This window comes from Myodes glareolus, chromosome 3 (assembly GCF_982192425.1).
Source record: "Myodes glareolus chromosome 3, mMyoGla1.1, whole genome shotgun sequence".
Taxonomy (NCBI): domain Eukaryota; kingdom Metazoa; phylum Chordata; class Mammalia; order Rodentia; family Cricetidae; genus Myodes; species Myodes glareolus.
The window spans coordinates 3,522,045-3,547,553 of record NC_142028.1 but is presented as its reverse complement, the minus strand read 5'-3'; the positions used below and the strand labels follow the sequence as shown (position 1 = coordinate 3,547,553).

Genomic DNA, 25,509 nt, shown 5'->3' with positions numbered 1-25,509 from the left:
AGCCAGACACTAAGCTAATAAGCTGCAAGGCAGGATTCAAGTTCAGTCTGTCTGCCCAAGCCTCAGACTCTAAAACCACAGTAACATGAAAATTGTAAACAACTTCAGCAAACGACCTGCTCACTTCTTACCTCCTGTGGTTGTATTTTTGGCTGCACAAGTTCCACAAGAGATTCTGAGAAGATAAAAAAAGTAAATAAATACAAATTCTAAGTTTTTAGTCTAATTATAGCTGTAATTCATTCTAGCAATAAATTTCAAAGTACTCAGAGGAATAAAAAATTAATACAATTAAATATACTCATAGCAGGACTATTCCAGCTATTGTTTATTGGTCAGAAGATGTAGCTCGGTGGTAGAGCATGTGCACAGCATGCACAAGGCCTGAGGTTTGATCCCCAGCAAAAAGAAAGGAAAAAAGAGAATGGGTTCTAAGGATAACTGTAATTGAAGCTAGTATTTTATATTTACTGAAGTTCCAAGTTTCTTTTGCTGTATTTACTTATTTATGACAAGGTTTATCTGTGTAGCCCTGACTGTCCAGGAACTCACTTTGTAGTCCAAGCTGTCCTCAAATCCTTAGAGATCCACCTGTCTCTGCCACTGGGATCAAAGGTGTGCACCACTAAATCCGGTAAAAATTCATTTCTTTAAGGATGGAGTCTCACTGTGTAGTCCAGCCTGGCCTCAAACTCTCAATATTCCTGCCTCAGTCTCCTGAATGCTGGAATTCAGGTGTGGACCATCATATCCATTAAAAAAATTTTTTTTTGTTTCTCTGTGTACCCTTGGTTGTCCTGGAACTCGCTCTACAGACCAGGCTGGCCTCAAACTCATAGATCCACCTGCCTCTGCCTCTTGAGCAATAGATTTAAACACATGTGTCAACACGATCTGGTTTTAAATTTTATTCCTAATTAAAATAAATCTCCTTCCACCCACAAATAGCCTTACTAAAACTGCAATTACAGCTAAGGTGTACAAGTACAAATCAGTAATCTCAGCTTGAAATAGAGCCTCACCGAAACCATACTATGGTCAAGAGAGAGAGAGACACAGAAGCACTGAACTTAGCACTAAGATGAAGCAGAACTAAGGAGGCATCTTAGCTGGTTGTTTCTGCCTAGTATGCACAAGGCATGGGTTCCCAGGCATGGTTCCTAATACAGCATAAACTAGTAATAGGAGTACAAACTTTTAATCCCAGCACTGGGGAGACAGAGGTAGTAGAATTGAGAAGTTCAAAATCATCCTAAATTACAGTAAATTTAAGTAAGGCCAGCCTGGGATACATGAGACCCTGTCAAACAAAAACATTTTTTTTAATTTCTTCTTCTTTTTGGTTTTTCAAGACAAGATTTCTCTGTGTAGCTTTGGAGCCTGTCCTGGAACTCACTTTGTAGACCAGGCTTGTCTCAAACTCATAGAGATCCATCTACCTCTGCCTCCCAAATGCTGGGCTTAAGGTGTGCACCGCCACCACCCAAGTAACATTTTTTTAATTTTAAAAAAGGGAACGACAGAAATAAATGGCTAATCAAGAAATACATTTCAGCCAGGAGGTGGTGACAGTGAGAAATGCGACCTTTATAATGGAATATGTCATGAAAGCAGAGGATACCACCAAGAGGGAGTACAAGCATCATTAGGAACAAAGTTTATGATGTATGTGTGAAAATGAAAACGTCATAGTGTAACCCATTTCTTTGTATGCTAAGCAAAAATTTAAAATCAAAACAGGAGTCCTGGTACAACCTATTTATTTCAGTACTCAGAAAATAGAAGAAGGACAATCATCCAAGTTCAAGACTAGCCTGCTGTACACAGTAAGTCCAGCCAGCCCAGGCTACAGAGTTATACCCTGTCCCCAAAAAATAAAAATAAAAATGCATAGCTAGCTAAAGAACTTCAAAGATTACAACAAACCTGACTCTTTGATAGATTCAGTCTTCAGTAACTGTTTCTTCTTTTCTGATTGTATTACCATCTCTTCCTCTTTTTCCTTAGAATTTTTGAGAACTGGGACATTTTCAAAATACCCTGAGTTCAGCAGTTTAGACAGCAGATCTTTCACATGTTTGTCTAAGAAAGAGTGATTAAGACTTAGCATATAACCTAAGAGTTCACTGAAAATTATGGCAAACAAGAATCTCAATGTTACCCTGCTTACAGTCAACCATCACAAGAGTGGATGGCAGGGAGAGACATTGGAATCGTCTGTGCCAGCAAAATAAGAGTAATTCATCTTTATACTTCATGCTGAATCAACACAAACAGTAAATGATGAGACCAGATATTTAACAAATAGCTGAAGTTTCTCTGGGTCTCCATTTTTATCATTTGAAAAATGACAAAAAAAAAAACAAAACAAACAAAGAACCTAAACAAGGAGCATGTGAGAAGCACATATTCCCTGAATTGAAACATTTTTCCTACCTACCTCCAAGATATTATAACTAGTTACTACTCTGTGTTGACCATTAATTAAAGACTTGCATAAACAAAAGCTAGCTCCTCCACCATAGCCAATAGGAAACCTTATCTTTAACACTCCCGTTTTTATTGTTGCTCTATTTGGTTGGTTATATGGAAACCAACTCTCACTAAATAGCCCAGGCAGTCTAAAACGAGTTATTCTCCTACCTTAGCCATCTCCCACCCACCAGGAGCTGGGATTTGAGCCATCAGAACTGGCTTAAGTACTTTTAAAAATTACAAAATTCCTTCATTAGATTTCACTCAAGTTATACTGTATGTCACTCCTAACAAACTGGCACTAAATAGTTTTTTGAAAATTGTAAAAATAATATCAAAGTTGCATATTTTTTACTTTACAAATCTAAAATAACCCAATTCCAACCCAGGCAAAACAACCATAGTCTGTGCCTATTATTCACAGCATATTATAACATTGATTCGTTCACTTTTTTTTTTCTTTGTTGTGGGTTTTTGTTTTTGACTTTTTTCTAGAGAGGGTTTCTCCATATAGTCCTGGCTGTCCTGGAACTCTGTAGACCAGGTTGTCCTCAAACTCAGAGATCTGCCTGCCTTTGTCTCCTAAGTGTTGGGATTAAACATGTGCGCCACCATCACACAGCCTGATACTTTTTAATCAGCCTTTTTTTTTTCTTTTCCTTTTAAACAGGGTTTCACTTTGTAGCCAAACTGACCTCAAACTCACAGCAATTTTCCTGCCTCAGCTTCCTAAATTCTGGAATTACAGGTTTGTACCACCACGGCTATATTTTAGTCATCTTTGAAGTATTACTTACAAACCAAACTTTTCACCCATTTCAAGTTCATAGCTTTAACAGATGCAAAATCATGCAATCACCAATAGAACCACAATTTTAAAGCATTTTTACCACCCACCAAATCCCACAAGGCCCTCCTGAATTAGTTACCTCACCTAACAATATAGTGACCTTTTCTAGAATTCCATATAAAGTCATACAACATATATTTTCATGTGTCGTCTGGCTTCTTTCACTAAGCATAATTACTTTGAGATTCATCCATGTTCTTGCATGTTTAATGATTTTTTGGTGGGGAGGGTTTGGTTTGTTTGTTCTGAAATAAGCTCTTACCATGTAGTTAGAATTTAGAACTGGCTTAGAACTCACTGTGTAGATTAGGCTGGTCTCAAACTGATAATGATCTTCCTACCTCGGCCCCCCAAGAGATTACAGACATGGGAAACAGATACAGACATTTCTTAATTGCTAAAATTCTATTGGAAGAAAATAGCGTAATTTGTTTATCAATTTACTGCTGTGCATCTACACTAACGCTAACTGAGAACTCCTGTGAATAAACAATATAACACTGTAGACAGGTACTCATGTGAGAACTTGTTTTCATTTCTATCGGGTTTGAGACATGTGACTAATTGGCTATACAATAAGAATACAATTAATTTTATGAGGAAGTGCCAAATTCTTTTCCAAACCACTTTTTTTGGTTTTTTTGTTTTGTTTTGTTTTGTTTTTTCCAAGACAAGATTTGCCATGCTGTTCAGGCTAGTGTTGAATTCTTGGGTTCAAGCTACCGTCTGACCTCAGTCTTCTGATTGAATAGGACTAGAGTACATTCTACCTGCCATGCCGGGACCAAAAATATAAATTTTAACTTGCAGTTTAAGTTTTAAACAGTTATAAATCTTGATAGCTATACCTACATGGCTTATTTTTCTGTAGATATATGTACTTGTGTGCGGTTGCATGTGCACATGTCTATGGAGGCCATTGGTCAGTATGAGGACTCTTCTTCAATCACTTTCTCTCATTAAATCTGAAGTTTGCTGATTCAGCTACAGTGGCTGGGCAGCAAGCTCCAGGGATCCTCCTTTCTTCATGTCCCCAGTGATGGGATTTCAGCCACTACATGCCCAGTTGGGTTTTTTTTTTTTTTTAAATAGATACTAGGAGATCAAACTCAGGTTTCATGCTTACACAACAAACACTTTACTAAGCCATATTCTAGGCCTTAGACTTGTATATTTTCTAAAGAGGAAGAAGTCAACTGATGATGGAAATATTTATTAGCTTATAGGGAGTTTTTATGATCCTAAATTGTGTACTTCATATTTCATGTCTGGCAATTTGAATGTGGTCATTTGACAATCCAACAGACTAGACAGACCATTTGTCATTTCTTACAATGACCTACTAAATAAGTCTTATATAAACAATGTAGGGATTTAAAGATCTCAAATAGAACAGGTACCACTATTCAGAATAGGAAACTAAACTTGAAAATGATTAAGCTAGTATTGAAATCAGTACTAGAAATAAGCTTTTGTTCCCAAATCATATTGGTTGTCACATGAAACTTTTGTTATTTCCCTTTCAGCAAACAGGAATATACAATAGCTTCTTTTAATATAAATAAAGTGGTCAACCGGGTGGTGATGGCACACACCTTTAATCCCAGCACTTGGGAAGCAGAGGCAGGTGGATCTCTGTAAATTTGAAGCCAACCTGGTATACAAGAGCTAGTTCCAGGACAGGCTCCAAAGCTACAGAGAAACCATGTCTTCAAAAACCAAAAGTAAACAAACAAATAAATAAGTGTATCATTCTTTCAATAAATACAGCATTGTCAGACATGTAAATTCTGATGGACTAACACAGTTTAGACCCTCAATATCATACTAAACTTCTAGACAAAAGGTTTACTATTTACTGCCTAAGTCCAGAGTACACGAAACTCACATGTCGTTCCTACCACTGCTTTCTCACTACCTTCCAAAAGGTCCCAAAAGTACAAGGACGACTGCTCCATCTGGTCTTCAACACTGACAAGGAAAAGCAGCAGCAGAACAGAATGGCTTTAGACATACACATATACATGAAGAGCAGAACAATGTACATATGAAATATAACCCATCCATAGTCAAGATATGTAAATATGCTAATTCTATCCTTTTACTATTTGGAAGCAAAATATTGAATTTTATATATATTTATCAAAAATAAATGCCTTCCTTAAAATAAATAAAAAAAGATTTTACCAAATACAGCTATCAAGGAATAGACCAAGAGTTTAAGCTGTCAGTGAAGTATCATGAGTTATCAAATGTGTCTCAGAAATAAAAATGAAATTGAAACGCTCAAAGCTTCATTCCCTGAACCAGCCGAAGGGAGAGGGCAGCAGCCAACAGTGAGTAGGTGAGAAGGAACAGGGCATCGGCATGGAGTGAGGCCTGCAGCTCTCTAGAGTAGACTGAGCTTCATCTAGCTTCTTCCCTACACCAGGCTGATGTTTTAGTAACAGATGAGCTCTTCTTGGCTCTGCCTTCACAGCTAACAAAGAGTTGGACCAATCCATACTAAACAAAGCAAAAGCATAAAGATCTGTCTGTTAGCTGATACATTTCATACAAAAATAGTAGCTAACTGGGAAAGAAAATCTTAGGTAATTTCAATTTTGCAGTTTTAAATTACCAGTTAATTTGTAATTAGTATCACAGTTAATATCTGCATAGGGTTAAGACAATGATCAAACTGTTTTGTTTTGAGAGAAGGTCTCACCATACCTGGCCACACATTATTTTTAAAACCAGTGTTATACGAAAGACAATGTCAATGAGGACATTCAAACTTACTGAATTTCTGAATGAGCTGTCAAACATAACTAAGTTTTCCATACTGAATCAAATTAATATTTTTTTTTTAGTTAATTCCTAACTACCTACAGTAGAAAAGCTAAAAGTGCTACAAGCTCTATTTCATGAAGATCATTTCTCTGACTTACCTCAGACTTCCATTTCTTTCAGGGCAGGTCAGTTTTGAGAACTTAATGAGGTAGTCAAGTTCTTTGGAAGGCAAATACATTGCACCATTCAAGCCCCCTCTGAAGTCTTTTTGTACATGTTCTTGTGTCAAGCTTTGTAATACATACTGAGCTTGAAGTATGGTTCGAAGTTTTTTCTTCTCAGCCTCAAGTTTTAGCATGTGCTCCCTTTTCTGGGCCTTTTTCTGCGCTTTCAGTAGCTGTTATGTTAAAATAAATATAGGTTCACATATCTCAACTACCCATGTTAGCAATTTATATATAACAAAATCTAACCCAAAATAGCTGGAATTAAATGATACATTTTGCAACTAAAGAACTGAACAGAGGCTGGGTGTGGTGGTGAGCACCTTTTTATCACAGCACTTGAGAGGCATAGGCAGGTAGATCTCTGCTTGTTTGAGACCAGCATGATGTATAAAGTGAGTTTCAGTACAGCCAGGGCTACACAGAGAGACCCTGCTGTCTCAACAACAACAACAACAAAAAATATCTGAAATTGAGTACCAAGGTGAAATTCCACATCTAACCCCATGTAATGGGTCACAGTCAAAAAAGTAGGTATCCTGGGTTAGGGAGACGGCGCAGTGACTAAAGGCACTTGCCCTCAAGCCTGACTACCTGAGTTCAATCTCAGACTCCACATACTAGAAACACAAGTGGCTCTTTGGTCTCCACATGTGTGCTGTGGCATGTACACACCACCACCCAACACACACATGCAAAATAAATAAATGTAAAATTAAATATGAAGCACATTAAAAGTAGTATAGAAAATTACCCTCAAGTTATATTAAATATATTTAGAATTAAGTCTCATCCCCAAAATAGTTCATTTTATATGTGTAATTAATTATTCTAAAAGCCAAAATTTCTAACCACAGGCATTTGAGACAAAAACACAACCTAATGTTCCACTTCCACCATTAAAGTTTTTAATTGACTTAGGGTTTTTTTTTCAATTTTTATTTTTTGAAAACTCCATTCATGTATAATACAATAGGAACCTTGGTCATATCCATCCCCTAATCCTTCCCGTCTAGCTCACCCCCATCCACTCACTCACCCAACATAATCATATCAACTTTCCCAACTTTATTAACTTTTTTTTTCCTGAGACAGAGTTTCTCTGTATAGTCTTGGCTGTCCTGGAAGTCACTCTGTAGAAGGCTGTCCTCAGACTCAGAGATTCACTTGCCTCTGACACCTGAGTGCTGGGATCCACCCAGCTCATAACTACATCTTTTTTCTTTTCTTTTTTTTTTAAAGATTTATTTATTTGTTAACCAAACAATGTGCTGCTGGCAAGGAAGGCACCAGACCTCATTACAGATGGTTGTGAGTCACCATGTGGTTGCTGGGAATTGAACTCGGGACCTCTGGAAAAGCAGTCAGTGCTCTTGACCACTGAGCCATCTCTCTAGCCCCCATAACTATATATTGAAGTTTAACATGTTATATAAGCAAGGTGACATACCATTTAAATAAAAAGTATATTGCTAGGCATGGTGACACATGTCTTGAATCCTAGCACTCAGGAGGCAAAGGAAGGTAAATTTTTGTGAGTTCAAGGCCAGCCTGGTATCCATAGGAAACTCAGGACAACCTGGGCTACATAGTAAGACCCTACCTCAAAAATAATAATAATTGGGGGTTGGAGAGACGGCTCAGTAATTAAGAGCACTTGTTCTTGCAGAGGACTCAGGTTCAGACCCAACACTACATGGTGGATCACAACTTCGTGTTACTCCAGTTTGAAATTTGATATCCTGTGAACTCCTTGAGCACTAGGCACATACATGGTGCACATACATACATGCAAGTAAAACACTCAAATACACAAAATTAAAAATAAGGTTAATTTTTTTTAAATAGTGGATCTGTTTCCACTAAAGGTATATAGCTTTCCTGAATAGTTTTTATGATTATGTTTCCATAATATTAGTTATTTAAAAAAAACAAAACAGCAAAGAAAGAAAACATTCAAGATTTGTTCCCATAAATGGGTTACTAATACAAGTATCTTAAAGACTATAAACGATCAGTCCAGCCAAGTATAGTGAGGTGTGCCTAAGGTTTCAGCACTAAGAAGACTAAGGCAGAGCCACAAGTTTGAGCATAGCCAACCACAAGATGAGTTTTAAACAAGCCTTGTCTACCCAGCAAGACAAAGGAAAGGGGAGGTGGAGAGGAAAATAAGGAAGAAAAGAAAGGAAGGAAGGAAGGAAGGAAGGAAGGAAGGAAGGAAGGAAGGAAGGAAGGAAGGACGGACGGACAGACAGACAGAAAGCAAAAGATGATGTGGTGGTCTGAACAAGAATGGCCCCCCCAAAGGGAATGGAACTATTAGGTGTGGCCTTGCTGGAGGAAGGGTGTCACTGAGGGTTGGGCTTTGAGGTCTCTTTTGCTCAAGCTTCCCTCAGTCTGCCTGTCAGTCGACTTCCTGTTGCCTCTGAGTCAAGAAACAAGGACTGTCAGCTCCAGTACCACATCTCCTGCACACTGCCATGCTCCCTGTCATAATGGGCTGAGCCTCTGAAACTGTAACAAGTCGCCCCAATTAAATGTTTTTTTTAAAGTGTTGCTATTTCTCGGTGAGTTTGAGGACAGCCTGGTCTACAAGGCAAGTTCCAAGATAGCCAAAACTGTTACACAGACAAACTCTGTCTCGAAAAAAAGTTACTATGGCCATGTGTCTCTTCATAGCAACAAAACCCTAAGAGCGATGTCCATAAATCCTAACTGAGATTAGAGAATTCAAAAGAAATACAAAAATATTCAGTTCATTCCTAAGAGACTAGAAGCAACTTAATAAAACTTGCTAGTGAAGAAAAGAGACAACAGGAAGGGATTGCATGAAAAGGGCTGTGCTCTGAAGGTGGCAAAGGCACACGAAGGCTTTTTCTGAGACCTGGATATGGGCTTCACTGGTCACACTTCCCAAAGCTACAGGCTCTGTGTTTCTGTCTGAGGACAGAAAGATAAAGGTGCTACTTCTAACTCTTCCAAGACATTTCATCTAAGTATATACAAGAAAGGCAAATAATTACCCGAAAGATCTTCATGATGGCATATACCACACCATTGAACTGGGGCGATGACTCAGTGGATAAAGTGCTTGACCAAGTACAAGTGTGAGGATTAGAATTCAGATCCCCAGGATTTACTTAAAAGCCAGGTAGGCATGGTGGCTGCCTGTAACACAAGCCCTCACAAGGCAGAGACAGGATCCCTGATGAATCTGGCTACTCGACTAGCTGATAGGTGACCTCTGGATTCATTTGCAACCCTATCTCAATATAGAGAATAATCAAGAAATCCAAAGTCAACACTGGGTCTCCAAATACATGCACATGTATGGACACATGCACATATACACACGAACACATACAACACACAAAAAATAAATATTCATATTTTTCTTTAGCCTATTTCCAAAAATTAGACTAGATGTTGATGTGAGATACTCTTCTGTACGTATTGCTTTTATTGATTGATGAATAAAGTTGTTTCAGCCAATGGCTTAGCAGAGTAAAGTCAGGCAGAAGTCCAAACAAAGATACAGAAGGAGAGTAGGTGGAGTCAAGGAGACGCCACATAGTGGCTGAAGGAGTAACATGCCTCATGGCAATAAGTAGATTAATAGAAATGGGTTAATTTAACAGTTAGAGTTAGCCAGTAAGAAGCCTAAGACATTGGACAAACAAATGTAACTGATAATAAGCCTCAGAGTGGTTATTTCATAAGCTCTGGATCTAGTGAGCAAGACCCAGTGGATGGAGAAAAACCGGTCCAGTGGTACTGGATGAGGAGAAAAGCCTTCAGACTACAAGGTGTTTTAAGGGTTTATGACATCCTGGAAATTGCATTTGTCACATCAAATAGGTATATGTGGGAGGGGGGAGGTAAGAGGTAAAGGAAAGATCTAAAGCACTGGCAGCAAGTAAGAATGCCTTCATGGGTGCTGGAGAGAAGGCTCAAAGACTAACAGCATTGGCTGTTCTTCCAGGGAACCCTGGTTCAAGTGGCAACTCACAACAATTAATTTTTTAAAAAAGGAATCATCAAAAAAATGCAGTGGTGGTGCACGCCTTTAATCCCAGCACTTGAGAGGCAGAGGAAGGTGGATCTCAGTGAGTTTAAGGCCAGCCTGGTCTACCAAGTGAGTTCCAGGACAGCCAGAACTGTTTCCCAGAGAAAACCTGTCTTGGAAGGGAAAAAAAGACAAACGATAAAGGAGAAAATGCTTTCATGGAACCAGCATTGTTGTGGAATATTTGTTTTCACTGTGTGAAGATGTGTCGCTGTGATTGGTTTAATAAAGAGCTGACTGGCCAACAGCTAGGCAGGAGAGGTTAGCAGGACTTTCAGGCAAAGAAATGAACTTAGAGGGTGAGAATCTAGCTACGTGGGAGATGCCAGCAAGACACTGAGAAAGACATACAGAATGGAAAAGAGGTATAAACTACACAGTAGAACACAGATTAATAGAAACTGATTCATTTAAGTTATAAGAACTAGTTGGGAACAAGCCTAAGCTAAAGGCCAAACTTTCATAATTAATTAAGTCTCAGTATCATTATTTGGGGGCTGCTGACCCAAAAAGAAAGTCTGACTACACATCATAACTTGCCAAGGTAGATGCTACCTCTCAACCACCATGGTGGAAAACATACATGAGTGCCCTAAGAGAAAGAATACATCTTTCAAGGGATCCAAGAACCCAAGGTCACATCCTGGTTCTGTGACTTACTGGCCATTATTTTTAGTAAATTCCATTTGTCATGGGTCTCAGATCCCAAACTTATAAAACAGGGCTCTATATCTCCAACTACTCTGCTGAAAACAATCTAGTGGAGCTACACAGACAACCAGCAGCTGTTTTCTTTAATAGTTTTAAAACCTGAGCAGAAAAGGTGGCTCAATGGTTAAGAACACATACTTCTCTTGCAGTAGACCTGGGCTCAATTCCCAGCACCCACATGGCAGCTCACAACCATCTGTAACTCAATTCCAGAAGATCTAACACAATCTCCTGACCTCTGTGGGCACCAGGAATGCACATGGTGTATATAATATACATTGAAGCAACAGTCATACACATGAAATAAATAAATCTTTAAAAAAAAAGAAAAAGAAATGATCATAGATGAGGGGGAAAAAAACCTAAGTTGAAATTAAAATATGAGAAAGCAGCTTTAAGAAGATTTGTTTAAGAAAACAAATATATACAAATTTATACAAATTTGTATATGTAGAATATGCTTCTATCTAAACAAAAAGATGTGAAAAATCTCTTCAGAGTCAAGTAGATCAAATCTAATTAAATTTAGCAAATAAATAAATAAATAAATAAATAAAAGTAGCCAAGAGCCGAGCATAGTGGTGCACACCCATAATCCCAGATACCCAGGCTTGTCTGGGTTATATTCAGTGAGTTCAAGGACATTCTAGGCAAGTTAGTGAGACTTCCTCAGTATACTGTCAACACGGTATCAGATGAATGGCAAGCAAATACCATTTTTAGGTAGTAGCATATTCTTCAAGGTCAGTGGTTAAAGTGGTTCTAAGAAAAGCAATGAAAACATGCTCACATCTTGGCTTAGCGCAGAAAAGGTTTTCTGAAGCTCCTTGGCGAATTCCAAATGATGCAGAACTTCTTCATACTTCTCCACTGCTTCCTACCAGACAGAATTAAAAACAGCAAATCAGTGGTAACTCAGCATCAGTAAGTGTTCCTTAAATTGTTAAAGGGCTGGAGAGATGGGTTAGTGGTTAAGAGCACATGCTGCTCTTTAGGGGATCTGAGTTCCCAGGCACCACATCAGGCACGCCTGTACTAGAGGATCTGACATCCTCCTCTGACCTCTACAGACACCTGCATATACATTTGCATACACAAACAGACACATACAAATAAACATAAATCATTCTTAATTGATAAAGGAAATAAGACTTTATAAGATAGAAAAGTATCTACAAGTTATATAATGTTTAAAAATCTATTTTAATGCTAGAACTTTTATTTGAGATAGGTTCTCACTGTATCTCAGGTTGGCCTAAAACTCATATGTACTCTAGGCTAGACTCAAACTTGTGATTCCCCTGCCTCAATCCCTCAAGTATATCTTTAGATATACTACCATGCCTGACCTCAAATTTTATATTAGAAATCAGAGTCATGGGCCATCAAGATGATTCAGTGGGTAAAGGTTCTTACTGCCAAACCTGAAGACTTGAATTAGTCCTTAGAATCCACATGGTACACATGGTGGGAGGACAGAACCAACTTCAGCCAGCTGCCATCTGACCCACCACACATATACATACATTTAGCAAAAAAGAAAAAAGAAATAGAAATCAGATCCCTAATTCTACCCTATCTATAATGTCTAAGTTAGAGATAGCTATGGGTTTTAAGAACACTAAGCCATTAAGATTCCTCATCAACACCATTCATCACTCAAATATACTACAGGAATAATATGTATCACACAGGAGAACAGCAACTGTGAAACATCTAAAACATGGTGGAAAATGTATAAATACCTGATGTAAGTATTATAATAAGCACTATTCTATTGAAATTAAAGAAGTATTTTTTTTAAGATTTCATACCATAACAGGTAGTGATTGATGCATACCTTTAATCCCAGCACTCAGGAGGCAGAGGCAAGTGGATCTCTATGAGTCTGAGGTTAGTCTGGTCTACCGAACTAGCTCCAGGAAAAACAAAGGCCACACAAAGAAACCTGGTGTGGGATTCCCCTCTGTATGTTGTGAATTCCATTCATGAATAAAGAAACTGCTTTGGACCTACAGCACAGTAGAAATTAGCTAGGCAGGGAAAAGTAAACTGAATGTTGGGAGAAAGGAGGAGGAGTCAAAGAGAAGTCATGTAGCCCTGCCAGAGCTGGACAGAACTTTACCCAGTAAGCCACAGCCACACAGATGAATAGAAATGGGTAAAATGGGTTAATATGTGAGAGTTAGCCAGTAAGAAGCTAGAGCTAATGGGCCAAGCAGTGATTTAAATAATATAGTTTCTGTGTGATTATTTCAGGACTTAGCAGCTGAGAACCAACAAGTGGCCTCCTTCAACAGAAACCCTGTCAAACACACAAACACACACACACACATCTTTTATTTATTTATTTTTAATTACTTTATTGTATGTACATTTTGCCTGCGTAGGTCAGAAGAGAGTGTTGTCTTTCCTGGAACAGGAGTTACAGATGGTGCGAGCCATGACATAGGTGCTTGAAACAAACCCAGGTCCCCTGCAAGAGCAGCAAGAGCATAAGTGTTCATATACCCTAAGCCATTTTTCCAAACCCTCTAGTATGAAATCTTGTGTGTGTGTGTGTGTGTGTGTGTGTATGTGTGTGTTTTGACAGGGTTTCTGTTGAAGGAGGCCGCTTGTTGGTTCCCAGCTGCTAAGTCCAAAATAATCACACAGAAAGTATAATAATATATAAAAGATTTCTTTTTTTTTTTTTTTTTTTTTTTGGCTTTTCGAGACAGGGTTTCTCTGTAGCTTTGGAGTCTGTCCCGGAACTAGCTCTTGTAGGCCAGGCTGGTCTCAAACTCACCACCGGCCTCTGTCTTCCGAGTGCTGGGATTAAAGGCGTGCACCACCACTGCCCGGCAAAAGATTTCATACTCAACAAAACTGGTAATGAAAGAGAAGTTTGTCTTGGTAATTTAACTCTTTGTGTAGAAAGACAAAAGTCATTTTGAGACCAGCTCATGAAACGGCTCAGTGGATAATAGCACTTGCTGCCAAGCCTGACTACCAACTTTGATCCCCAGGAATTATAAGGTGGAAGAAAAGAACTAACTCCTACAAGTTCTCCTCGGACCTCCACACCATACAAATAAATCAAATAAATAAATGTAATTTGGTTTTTTTGTTTTGTTTTGTTGTTTTTTGTTGTTGTTGTTGTTTTTGCTTGCTTTGTTTTGTTTTTGTTGTTGTGGCTTTTTTGGAGCTTTTTTTTTTTGGTCTGAGAGGGTGTTTGGTTTTTTGTTTGTTTGTTTTTTTGAAACAGATCTTACTATGTAGCTCTGGTAGTCTGGAAACTCACTATACCAAGCTAGCCTCAAACTCACAGAGATTTATACATGCCTCTGCCTCTTAATTCTAAGATTAATGGTGTGTGCTACAATGCCCAGCTCCTTTTTAATTTAAAATGGAAAAAAACAAGGTCCATTTGGAACAGAACAAGTTAGGAAACTTATTCAAGCAGTTAGAGCAATATTGGAGTCTCAGTAATTAAGATAGTGTAGTACGATCAACAGATTGCTCAGTGGATGAATGTACAAACCAACAACCTGAGTTCAATTCCTAGAACCCACACCGTAGGAGGAAAGGACTACTGTGGATTGTTCGCTGACCTTCACATACACTGTATAGTAAAGGAACATCCACACATCCAAAAAGCAAGCAAATATATGTTGAAGAAAAACACAGCATATATTTACAGGTAGTGCATTATTCTACTCCTAGGTATTACTCAAAAGAAAATATATCTAGATAAATGTGCATGTCAATATACAGTGAAGGATTATTCCTGGGGCTGGAAAAATGGCTCAGCAGTTAAAAGCATTGGATGCTCTTCCAGAGGAGCCAGGTTCAATTTCCAGCACCCAAATGAAAGCTCACAACTGTCTGGATCTCCAACTCCTAGGGATCTGATGCCCTCAAACAGACATACATACAGGAAAACACCAATGTATATAAAATAAAAATAAATAGATCATTTAGAGGGATTATACATAATAGCCCCAAATAAAAACCCAACTTCCTGAGAGTGATAAAACATTGCCACATACTAAAACACAAACAAACCTCAAAAATATTACGCTCATTAAGAGAAACCCAACAGAGTTCTGGGAATATGGTCCAGTTGGTAAATACATAAATACACAAATACATCACCTGAATACTTGGGATCAATCCCTAGCACAGTCCCAACTTAAAAAAAAAAAGTTTCATAGCTATATTTAAAAACAGACTCTAGATTCAAAGTATTTACTTTGGGGATTCAGAAATTAAGAGCACTGGCTGTTCTTCTAGAGAACCCCAGTACAATTCTGACTACCCACATGGTAGCTCTTAACCCCAATTTCAGGAGATCTAATACCCTCTTCTTGCCTTCAAGGACACCAGGAACACAGTGTTACACAGACACACATGCAGGCAAAATGCTCACATACATTAAAGTTTTTTAAAGATTTTTTTTTTGTTATTGTTGTTTTGAGACAAGGTCTCTCTATTATGTAGCCCTGGCTGTCCACTCACTATGTAGACCAGGTTGGCCTTCTTGAACTCACAGAGATATCTACCTGCCTTGGCCTCCCAAGTGCCTAGCTTTAAAATAATGTTTTTAAGTCTTTACTTTACATGAAATGTCCAGAAAACGAAAATTTATAAAGATAAAAAACAAGGCAGAGGATAAAAGGGAACATCAGAAGTTGATAAAAATTTTCCAAAACTGGATTGTGGTAAGAATTGCCTGGCTGTATAAATATGCTATAAATTAATTTGTATAATTAAATTTTCTTTGTGACATACATTATAGTTCAGTACAGCTGCTAGAAGAAAAGTTTGACAAACTGGCTAAGTAGAGTACTAACCTAGCAAGAGCAAGGCCCTAGACTCAATTTCCATGATAACAATAAAATTCTGGTAATAGTAAGTCTCTATAAATATGCAGAAAGAGGAACTGCTAAATACCCACTACTATAAATGAATATGATGATTCTAAAAATCAGACATTTTTATCTACAAAATTAACTACAGATGAACTCTATAGACCACTGGTTCTCAACCTGTGGGTCAAGACCCCTTTAGAGTAGTATATCAGATATTTACATTATGTTTCATAACGATAGCAAAATTACTGTCATGAAGTAGTAGCAAAATAAGTTTATGGTTGAGGTTCACCACAACAAAAGAAACTGGATTAAAGAGTCACAGAGCATTAGGAAGGTTGAGAGCCATTGATATCAACCAATGATTGATCTGTTCCCTGAAAAGAAAGCCTTTCACCTATCAAAATATGTAAAAGTGATGAAAGCTGAACTGTTCAAACTGTCAAAAACAAAAGCAACTGAAGTGTCCATCTATTCATACACAGTAAGTAAGCAAAAAATAAAATAAAGCTACTTACATTAATAAAAATTGAGTGACTAGTTCTAAATAAAGACAAACTGTAAAATATATAACAATTGATCATAAGGTACAAAAAAACAGTTCTAATAAATTTAATAGGAATAAACAGGTTTTGTTGAAAACAAAAGCAGGGGCTGGGCTGGAGAGATAGCTCAGTAGTTAAGAGCACTTGTTGCTCTTGCAGAGGACTCAGGTTCTATTCCCAGCACCTATACAGCGATTCACAACCACCCAGAACTCCAGTTCCAAAGGATTCAGTATCCTCTATACAGCGGTTCACAACCATACAGAACTCCAGTTCCAAAGGATTCAATATCCTCTTCTACTGTTTTTCTTTTGGCACAGTAGCTGCACCCAAATCTACTGCTGTTTCAGCCAGTAACTGCAGCTATGAACTTACTGGCCCGCTTCTCGCGCAGTGGCCTGGTGGAACTTTTACACCTCCGCTGCTGCCACCAAATGAAGTTTTTAAAAAGACCCATCAGTGATGTTTGTATGTATTACTTGAGTCAAGATAAACACTTACGCTTGTTTTATATCCATTGTAACTTAAGAGTAACATTTTGTCAGAACCATAGATTTCATAATAGAAAAGACAAAGAAGCTCTCCAGCTATATGGGCAGAAAATGTAATGACAGCATATAATCCTCAGAGGGCTATAAAACTAGAAGGAATCCCATTCCACACCCTCTCTCAAGAGGCAGCAATAATTAGTCAGGGAGTATCTCAATTTATCAGTGTGTACCATTCTTCCTTCTCTTCACCCAGGAATGAAGGGTCCTACCTGGTACCTAGACCAAATTCAATTCTACCTTCATAGGAAACCTTATTCTGTGATTCCTCTTTAATGTTACTGCATATATGTGTGTTCTCATGTAAGTACAGATATATGGAAGCCAAAGAGAAACCTCAGATATAAGTTTTCAAGCACTGTCTGGTGTGGGAGAATTGTCTGTATTCTGTCAACTATATTTTAATAAAACGCTGATTGGCCAGGCAGGCAGTATAGGCGGGAAAGCCAGACAGGAAGTAGGGGTGAAGCAAAGAGACTGGGAGTATTCTGGAAGCAGAAGCTCCCTCTGCCACTCCTGCGCAGACCACCGAAGAGACAGCATGTAACTTGCCCAGCTGGAAAAGGTACGGAGCCATGTGCTAACGTAGATAAGGATAATGGGGTAACGTAAGTTATAAGAACTAGTAAGTAGGGGGCTGGAGAGATGGCTCAGTGGTTAAGAGCATTGCCTGCTCTTCCAAAGGTCCCAAGTTCAATTCCCAGCAACCACATGGTGGCTCATAACCATCTTTAATGAGGTCTGGTGCCCTCTTCTGGCCTGCAGGCATACACACAGACAGAATATTGTATACTAAATAAATAAATATTTAAAAAAAAAAACTAATAAGTAGCCTGACCTAATGGGCCAATCAGCTTTATAATCTTATGGAGTCTTGTGCGTGATTTTCCTTGGGAGTTGCCGGTTGTGGGGTACCCGGCGGGACAGAAACCCCAACAAGCTGGCCCTCATGTTACAACTGTCCACACACATTTTTTGCTATTATTTTGTTTTGCTTCACGACAGGGTCTCCCTGTGTAGCCTGGTTTTCTGGAGCTCACTGTGCAGACCAGGCGACCCTGAAACTCAAGAGACTTACTGCCTCTACCTCCGAAGTGTTGGGATTAAAGGTGTGCGCACCAGGTCCATTGGTGCTTTTTAGGATTTTTTAATTTTGTTTGTTTGTTTTTCGAGACAGGGCTTCTCTGAAGCTTTGGAAGTTAGTAAACAGAGCATGAAAACAAAAACAAGAAATAATGCTCGCTAAAGCCAGGCCCCTTCACCAGATGGAGGGTATATCATGCTCAAAGGTGACACAACACAAAGTCATGCCTCAGTAGAATCTAATTTCTACACCATAGAACTTCTGAGTCAGAGATGACAACACAGCAAGGAGAGAAAGTCTTGAGTGTCTAAAATCTATAATACAAAACCAAATTTTAGATAAAAGGTTAACAAGTCCATGAGCCAGATCAAATAACTTCACGCTGGAGGGACAGTCCAGTAGTTAATAGCACTTGCTGCTCTTTCCAGGGTATGTGAATTTGGTTCCTATCACCCACACTGGGCAGCTCAGAACTAACTGCCTGTAACTCCAGCTTCAGGGTATCCAACATCTTCTTCTGGACTCCATACGCACCTGCACTAACATGCACATACCCACACACATACATACAAGCATACACATACATTTTAAAAAATAAATCTTAAGGGCTGGAGAAATGGCTCAGAGGTTAAGAGCATTGCCTGCCCTTCCAAAGGTCCTGAGTTCAATTCCCAGCAACCACGTGGTTGCACACAACCATCTGTAATGAGGTCTGGTGCCCTCTTCTGGTCTGCAGGCATACACACAGACAGAATATTGTATATATAATTAATAAATAAATAAATAAATAAATATTAAACTAGGTAGCGGTGGCATACACCTTTAATCCCAGCACTTGGGAAGCAGAGGCAGGCAGATCTCTGTGAGTTCGAGGCCAGCCTGGTCTACAGAGTGAGTTTGAGGACAGCTAGGGCTGTTACACAGAAAAATCCTGTCTCAGAAAATATAAATGAATGAATGAATGAATGAATGAATAAATGAATGAATAAATGAAAGAAAGAAAGAAAGAAAGAAAGAAAGAAAGAAAGAAAGAAAGAAAGAATCTTAAATAACTTCAGGCACATTTTGTCCATCTTAAAGGCAGGAAATGTGATCAGGCAGAAACAGCAAATAACAATAAAGAATTTTTTTTAGTCCATATTGCAAATGTTCTCTTTCACAAATTAGATAAAATCTGGAATTATCAGGTATACCATGAACAGGCCAACTGTGTAAAAGAAAACATTGTAGCTAGGCATGGCACCTCACATGCCTGCAATTCCAGGATTTCATAGGGTGATACAGGAGTACCACTATAAGTTCAAAAGAAAAATATGTATTGTCAATATTTATAGTGAAGCTAATTTTTAAAAGGCTAGAGACGTAGCTCAAGTATGAAAGAAATTGAAAGAGAGCAACTCAGAATCATGAGACAAAGCTACAAGAAACAGAGAAGAAGAGAAAGATGTTAAGTTTATATAAAACCAGTAGGAGCTGAGAACTTGAGCATACACATCTTCCTCACATAAATTAAACTCCTATGTACATGGTAACTCATCTAATTTGTTCTATTTAACCCATTTCCAACCAATATCATCTAATAGTATACACAAGCAGACCTCTGTAAATTCAAGGCCAGCCAGGGCTACACAGAGAAACCTTGTCTCAAAAACACAGCAAACAAAAAAAAGAAAGCGGACCAGTACACCTAACAAAGGATCTCAAGCTACTTACCAACTGGTCTGGGTTAAGCTGCTCTCCATTTTTCAGGCGGTCTTTATAATCTTTCAGTTTGAGCTACAAAACAGAAATATGTGTTTTATGGTATAGTCTGATAGAAAAAAACAGAAGCAAACAAGATTCTTGAAATAAGACAGCAGGCCAGACTATAATTTCATTTCGGCAGACAGCAACTTTATTTGTGTTCCAAGCAAGGTGAAAAAACATAGAGCATTATCGGTCTGCTGTTTGCCCCATGTAATCAGTCCAGCAGATTCCAGGTAAACTTGAAATAGCTACCACAACCTGGTAGCTATTTCAGGTCCTTGACCAATGCAAAAAAAAAAGAAGAAGGAGGAGGAGGAAGGGGGGGAGGAAGAAGAGGAAGAGGAAGAAGGAGGAAGAGGAGGAAGAGGAGGAGGAGGAAGTGGAGGAGGAGGAGGAAGAGGAGGAGGAAGAGAAGAAGAAGAAGAAGAAGAAGAAGAAGAAGAAGAAGAAGAAGAAGAAGAAGAAGAAGAAGAAGAAGAAGAAGAAGAAGAAAAACTTCCATCCAACCAGAATTTGCCTTGTGCTCCGAGAATTTGTCTGCATCTCAAAAATGCAGCTGAGGCTGAGCGGACGCTGCTAAGGAAAAGCTGAACACTACAGGTGCAAACCAGTGTAGTTGGAATGCACTGGTGCTGGTATTTCAACTACCTCAAAGATCTCCCTTTCTGGAAACAGGAAAATGCCTCTCAGAAGGCAAACCTGCCCAGCAGTTAAAGTAGAGGACAGGTCATGTGGTGACAGAGCAGTGTGGCAGATGCTCCATTCCCCACTCATTTAGGCCACAATTCTGAGATAAGCACTAGTCTTTCACTTGGATATACACTACTTAAAAAAAAAAAAAAAAAAAAAAAAAAAAAAAAAAAACGGCTAGAGGATTGAGTTTTTGCCATGAATTAACTCAAAGAATCTCACAGGAATAACTTTCTATGTGAATGATAGAATTCCTAGAAACCTGGTATTGCAGTAAAATTATCCAACAGTTAAGCCTCATTTGGGAGAAAGACCCACAGTAGTACTATTAAGAATGTAAGCTCTGTTGGGTGGTGGTGGTACATGCATTTAATCCCAGCACTCGGGATGCAGAGGGAAGCAAATCTCTGTGAATTTGAGCCCATCCTGGTCTACAGAGCGAGTTCCAGGACAGCCAGAGCTGTACACAGAGAAACCTTGTCTTGAAAAACCAAAAGAAAAAAAAAGAATGTAAACTCCTAGATAGGCTGTGCTGATGTGCACTTTTAATCCCAGCAGCTCTCTATGAGTTCAGGGCCAGCCCTGTCTACAAAGTAAGTTCCAAGCCAGCCAGGCTACAGAGAGAAACCCTGTCTCGAAAAACCAAAAGAAAAAAAGAAAAAAAGTAAACTCACTGTACTTAAAAGCATTATTGAACCTGACGTTTTCCAAAATGAGACACAAAAGCAGATCGGTGTGTTTGGGGTTTTTAATGTGTGTAGTAAAATAAGGTGTGAAAGGGATTATTTAAAGGATTACATTGGAGTTACCTAATTAGAATACAAAAAATATCAGCACTGATGAAGAAAAATTTTATAGGAAAAAATATGGCAAGTAACAAGATACGCAGAGCTGTCAGCATGCTAAGTTTACTATTATAAACTAGTATGTAAGTCTTATAAGTCTAATGATTGAATTTTTCTTTTTTTTTTTCTGTTTTTGTTTTCTTTGGTTTTTCAAGACAGGGTGGGTACCTTTGTGTAACCCTGCCTGTCCTAGAATTCACTTTATAGACCAGGCCTTGAACTCAGAGATCTGCCTGCCTCTGCCTCTTAAATGCTGGTATTAAAGGAACAATCCACCATGCCCGACTTATTTTAACTATGTGTATCTGAGTGAGGGTATATGCACGTAAGTGCAGATGCCCTAAGAGGCCAGAGTCATCACTGAACATTGCTCCACCACCAGCAAATGGAGTTACAGGTGGTGAGTAAGATGCCTTATGTGGGAGCTGGGGATCAAACCCAGGTCCTCAATAAGAGCTCTAAATAATCTTTGCGGCTGTTGGTGTTGAGACAGGGTCTTTCTACATAGCCCTGGCTGTTCTGGAACTCATCATGTAGACCAAACTGGCTTTGAACTCAAGAGATCTGCCTGCCTCTGCCTCCTAAGTGCAGGGATTAAAGGCATTCGCTACCATGCCCAGTTTTCTGTACATACTCTTTAATCTTTGAGCCATCTCTCCAGCCCCGAATCTTTTTAAATTTTAAGTGTATGTGTGGAAGGCAGAGGACTTTGGGGAGTTGGTGATCTTCCACTGCAGAATCCTGGGGCTGAACTCAGGTCATTAGGTTTATGCAGTAAACAGTTTTACCAGCTAAGACATCTCAACAGCCTGAATTTTTTCCACTTAATGGCTTCTATTTATAATAAGTCTACTTAAATGGGTCTAAAGTCAACCAAAGACCCCAAACTATAGGTGCTCAGCCAGGGCAATTCATTCCCAGAGATATTTGAGGTTATCACAAGTTGCAGAGTCTAGAAGTAGACAATGCTTCTGGCATCTTTTAAGCAGGTGCTCAGGGCAGTCTCTCAACAAGAAATTATCTAGCACAGTGGTTCTCAACCTGTGAGTTGCAAACCTCTTTGGGGGTCGCATTTCAGATATTTACATTACAATCCATAACAGTAGCAAAATTACAGTAATGAAGTAGCAACGAAATAATTTTATGGAACATGAGGAACTGTATTCAAGGGTCACAGCATTAGGAAGGTTGAGAACCACTGATCTTGCACAAACAGCGGTAGCATCACGGCTGACTAGTTCTGCACCAGTTCATGCTTGCTTATACTACTAATTGCTACCTGTTGAACTGTGTTACATTTTCATAATAATTAACTTTCTAACAGAAGGACCAAGATATTACACTGTCTTTCATACTAAATTTGCTATTTAAGAAGACACGTTTAAATATTGCATTTATTAGTCCCATAATCATGATATAAAACCACAAGCATTTTGTAAGCTCCTCCTACACTGGTATTAGGTCTTAAAATGTTTTTCTAGAAGCTGGAAACAAAGACACTCGTAGTAGCAGACAGACATTCAGAATTAAAGTATTACGGTTTAGCTGGATAATACAGGAACACACATATTCAGCTTCTCCGCTAGGAAAGTCATTAATGAATCTCCACTAACAGACACTGCACTGGCTGGTTCTCAGGGTTAAGGAACCTGTGCTGACCCAGGCACAATATTCTTGTCACACTAGTAATCAAATGCATTCATCCAAAAGATGCATGGAAAAAGATAATCAGAAACTACCAACCACCAGTCCTTCTGCACTAGCTTTCAAAACAGGGAAGCAAGGGAAGATATAATTAATAAAACTCAAAAATCTCTTCATATCACTCCACGAAAAAAAGTAAAAATAAAAAACAAACAAAAAAACTTTCCTAATGTTCCGCTAGGTCTTCAGCACACATTTTAAGAAAACGTAGGTCCAGATACTTATTCAGCCTTACCTGTCTGAAGCAAATGAGAATCACAACATAACAGTGCATCCCAAAGGACAGTTTCACAGGCTAAATGACTCAGGAAATGAGAAATTATCTGGATCTTTACCATACCACTTACTGTAATGGTAGGCTGGTAAGAATCCAAATCTCTTTACAAAGGTCTCTATAATACTTTCATGAACCAAACTTAAACCAGTGGAAAAAATAATGTTAAAACATTTCTGGCTCATATAAAACGCTTCCAATGACTGCAACAGCTGTACCACTGTATCACTTGATGCAATCACAAGGAGAATGAACTAAAATATCAAGCTATTCCTTATCTAGGATAAGAAACGATAATATAATTCAAGAAATTAATCAGACCTAAAACAGTAAATATTTCAAAAGCAGTATGTGTAACAATTTTACTGTGAAGACTATTATTATTCAGCTATGTTGGCAAATGAAGCAAGCATTTAGCCTGGATGCTTAATTATCCCCAGGCAACTAAATCTCAAGGTCAGCTAAATTTCTTGGAAGATCTGTGTTCTCTGATGATAAAGATTATGTCAGCTCCTTAACCCTGGCTTAAGGTCATGCACATTCAGAACTTGGAGGGGATAAAAAGTTACCTTCTTTTTCTCGATGTTTCTAATTTTGTGTTTAAGGCATATGAGTCCATTATCGATATAGGTTTCATAGGCCTGGGAAGGAGAAGCAGCAGAACTGAGAGTAGATGGCTGGGGGCTCAGGGCCTGGTGGTTTTCCCCGTGCTGATTGTGGTTCGCATGGGACTTGGTTGACGTCATATTTCCCACTCTTCCCTCCTCTGAATGGCCTGAAGGGGACTGGTAAACAGAAAAAAGATGAAGAGTTGCACCACTGACACAGAAGGGGGAGGGGGAGACGACGACTAAGTACCAACCAGCGTAAACTAAAGGAGCACAGCGAGCTTTAACTTCTCTGGAAAGTTTTTCACTTTCACAGAAATGAACTCAAAACACAATGGTGCTTCAGACAGCATACTTCTACTCCCCCACTAAGGTAACTGGCCGCAAGCAAAGGCCAATAAAGACAGCCCATACGCAGGCAAAATTTACACTATAGGAACGTTTCCAGAAGTTCTATTTCCCACACGGAGAAGAATGCCAAACAAGCAAAAGGCTTCTGACTCCTCATTCTGAATAATTTCTATGGTCATCACCCGGGGCGGAGCAACCACTTTCCACAGTAGCACCTCTTTTACCTGAGCCTTTACTTTAGCCCCAACTTCAATCTCCCTCAAAGTCTACGTGAAGCAAGTTTCTTGAACAAGAATGTTAAGGTGTTTTTGGCTGGCCCAGGGCCTAGCCAAGTGCATCACCCCCGGACACCGTAGCCAACTAAGTCTTCTCACAAACTGCATACCGAGGTGGCTTCCGGTTGTATTTACACTAACTCACAACCATCTACTCCCGTACCAGCAAGACTTCCACAGCTCGCACCAAAGGACCCAAGACACCAAGGTGTCGGGCACTCCACCTCCACCCAGGGAGCAAAGCCAAAGCCGGACAGCTCCTGCACGCCACTGCTCCTTCCAGTGCCCTCAGCTGCCAACTAGAGGCGCCTCAGCAGGGGTCACAGGTTCAAAGGCCCACGCAGCCCCCCGGACGCAGAGCGCTCTGCAAGGCCGCTAAAATAGCCTGAGGCACCGCAACCCGCCCCCGCCGCTGACCAAGTAGCCCGCCCACCCCACCACCCCCAGCATCACCTCCCGGGCTGCTTCCGAAAGCGCGCGGGAGCCGGCGCGCTGCGACGCCAGCCGGCGCCACCCCGCACTCCGGCAGCCGACGAAGCGCGAAACCCACTCCGCCTCGCGCCCAAGTTCGCCCTGCCCGGCGCGTGAGCAGCTTATGTAGGCCGCGCTCCGGGAGGCCACGCCTACACACCGCCCATTTCCTGTTCTCTGCCCCGCCCCCGAGTTACCCTGTGGAAGCTTCGCCTTCCAGGTGTCCCCGCCCAGTCCTCGCCCCGCCCCCTCTCGTGCTCCTCGGCTCCTCAGCCGCCTCATTCCGGGGCCGCGGACCAGCCTGGGACGGATCCTTACCCGAGCTGCTCTCCGCTGCTCTCTGCTGAGCGCGCCTGCGGTCTCGGAGCTTTTTCGACCTCGGTGGACCCACTCGTGTCCGCCAGCACTAGCGGCTTG

General features: G+C 39.7%; 1 protein-coding gene across 3 annotated transcripts in view; it reads right to left on the bottom strand.

Moving 5' to 3' along the window:
• Caprin2 (caprin family member 2) overlaps nucleotides 1-25,187 on the bottom strand; it is a 51,860-nt gene extending 26,673 nt beyond the window's left edge. For 2 of the 3 annotated variants that reach the window (XM_087903938.1, XM_087903939.1), the window contains exons 1-8: nucleotides 25,075-25,187; nucleotides 23,957-24,172; nucleotides 19,842-19,904; nucleotides 11,889-11,975; nucleotides 6,256-6,494; nucleotides 5,214-5,296; nucleotides 1,927-2,082; nucleotides 132-175 (exon numbers count right to left, since the gene is read on the bottom strand). In XM_087903938.1, coding sequence (XP_087760064.1) covers nucleotides 132-175; nucleotides 1,927-2,082; nucleotides 5,214-5,296; nucleotides 6,256-6,494; nucleotides 11,889-11,975; nucleotides 19,842-19,904; nucleotides 23,957-24,133 — 849 coding nt within the window. In that variant the 5' untranslated portion in view covers nucleotides 24,134-24,172; nucleotides 25,075-25,187. Of the gene's footprint in view, nucleotides 1-131; nucleotides 176-1,926; nucleotides 2,083-5,213; nucleotides 5,297-6,255; nucleotides 6,495-11,888; nucleotides 11,976-19,841; nucleotides 19,905-23,956; nucleotides 24,173-25,074 lie in introns of those variants that run through there. The other variant, XM_048432726.2, reaches the window with a different exon arrangement.
• Between the last annotated feature and the right edge of the window lie 322 nt (nucleotides 25,188-25,509).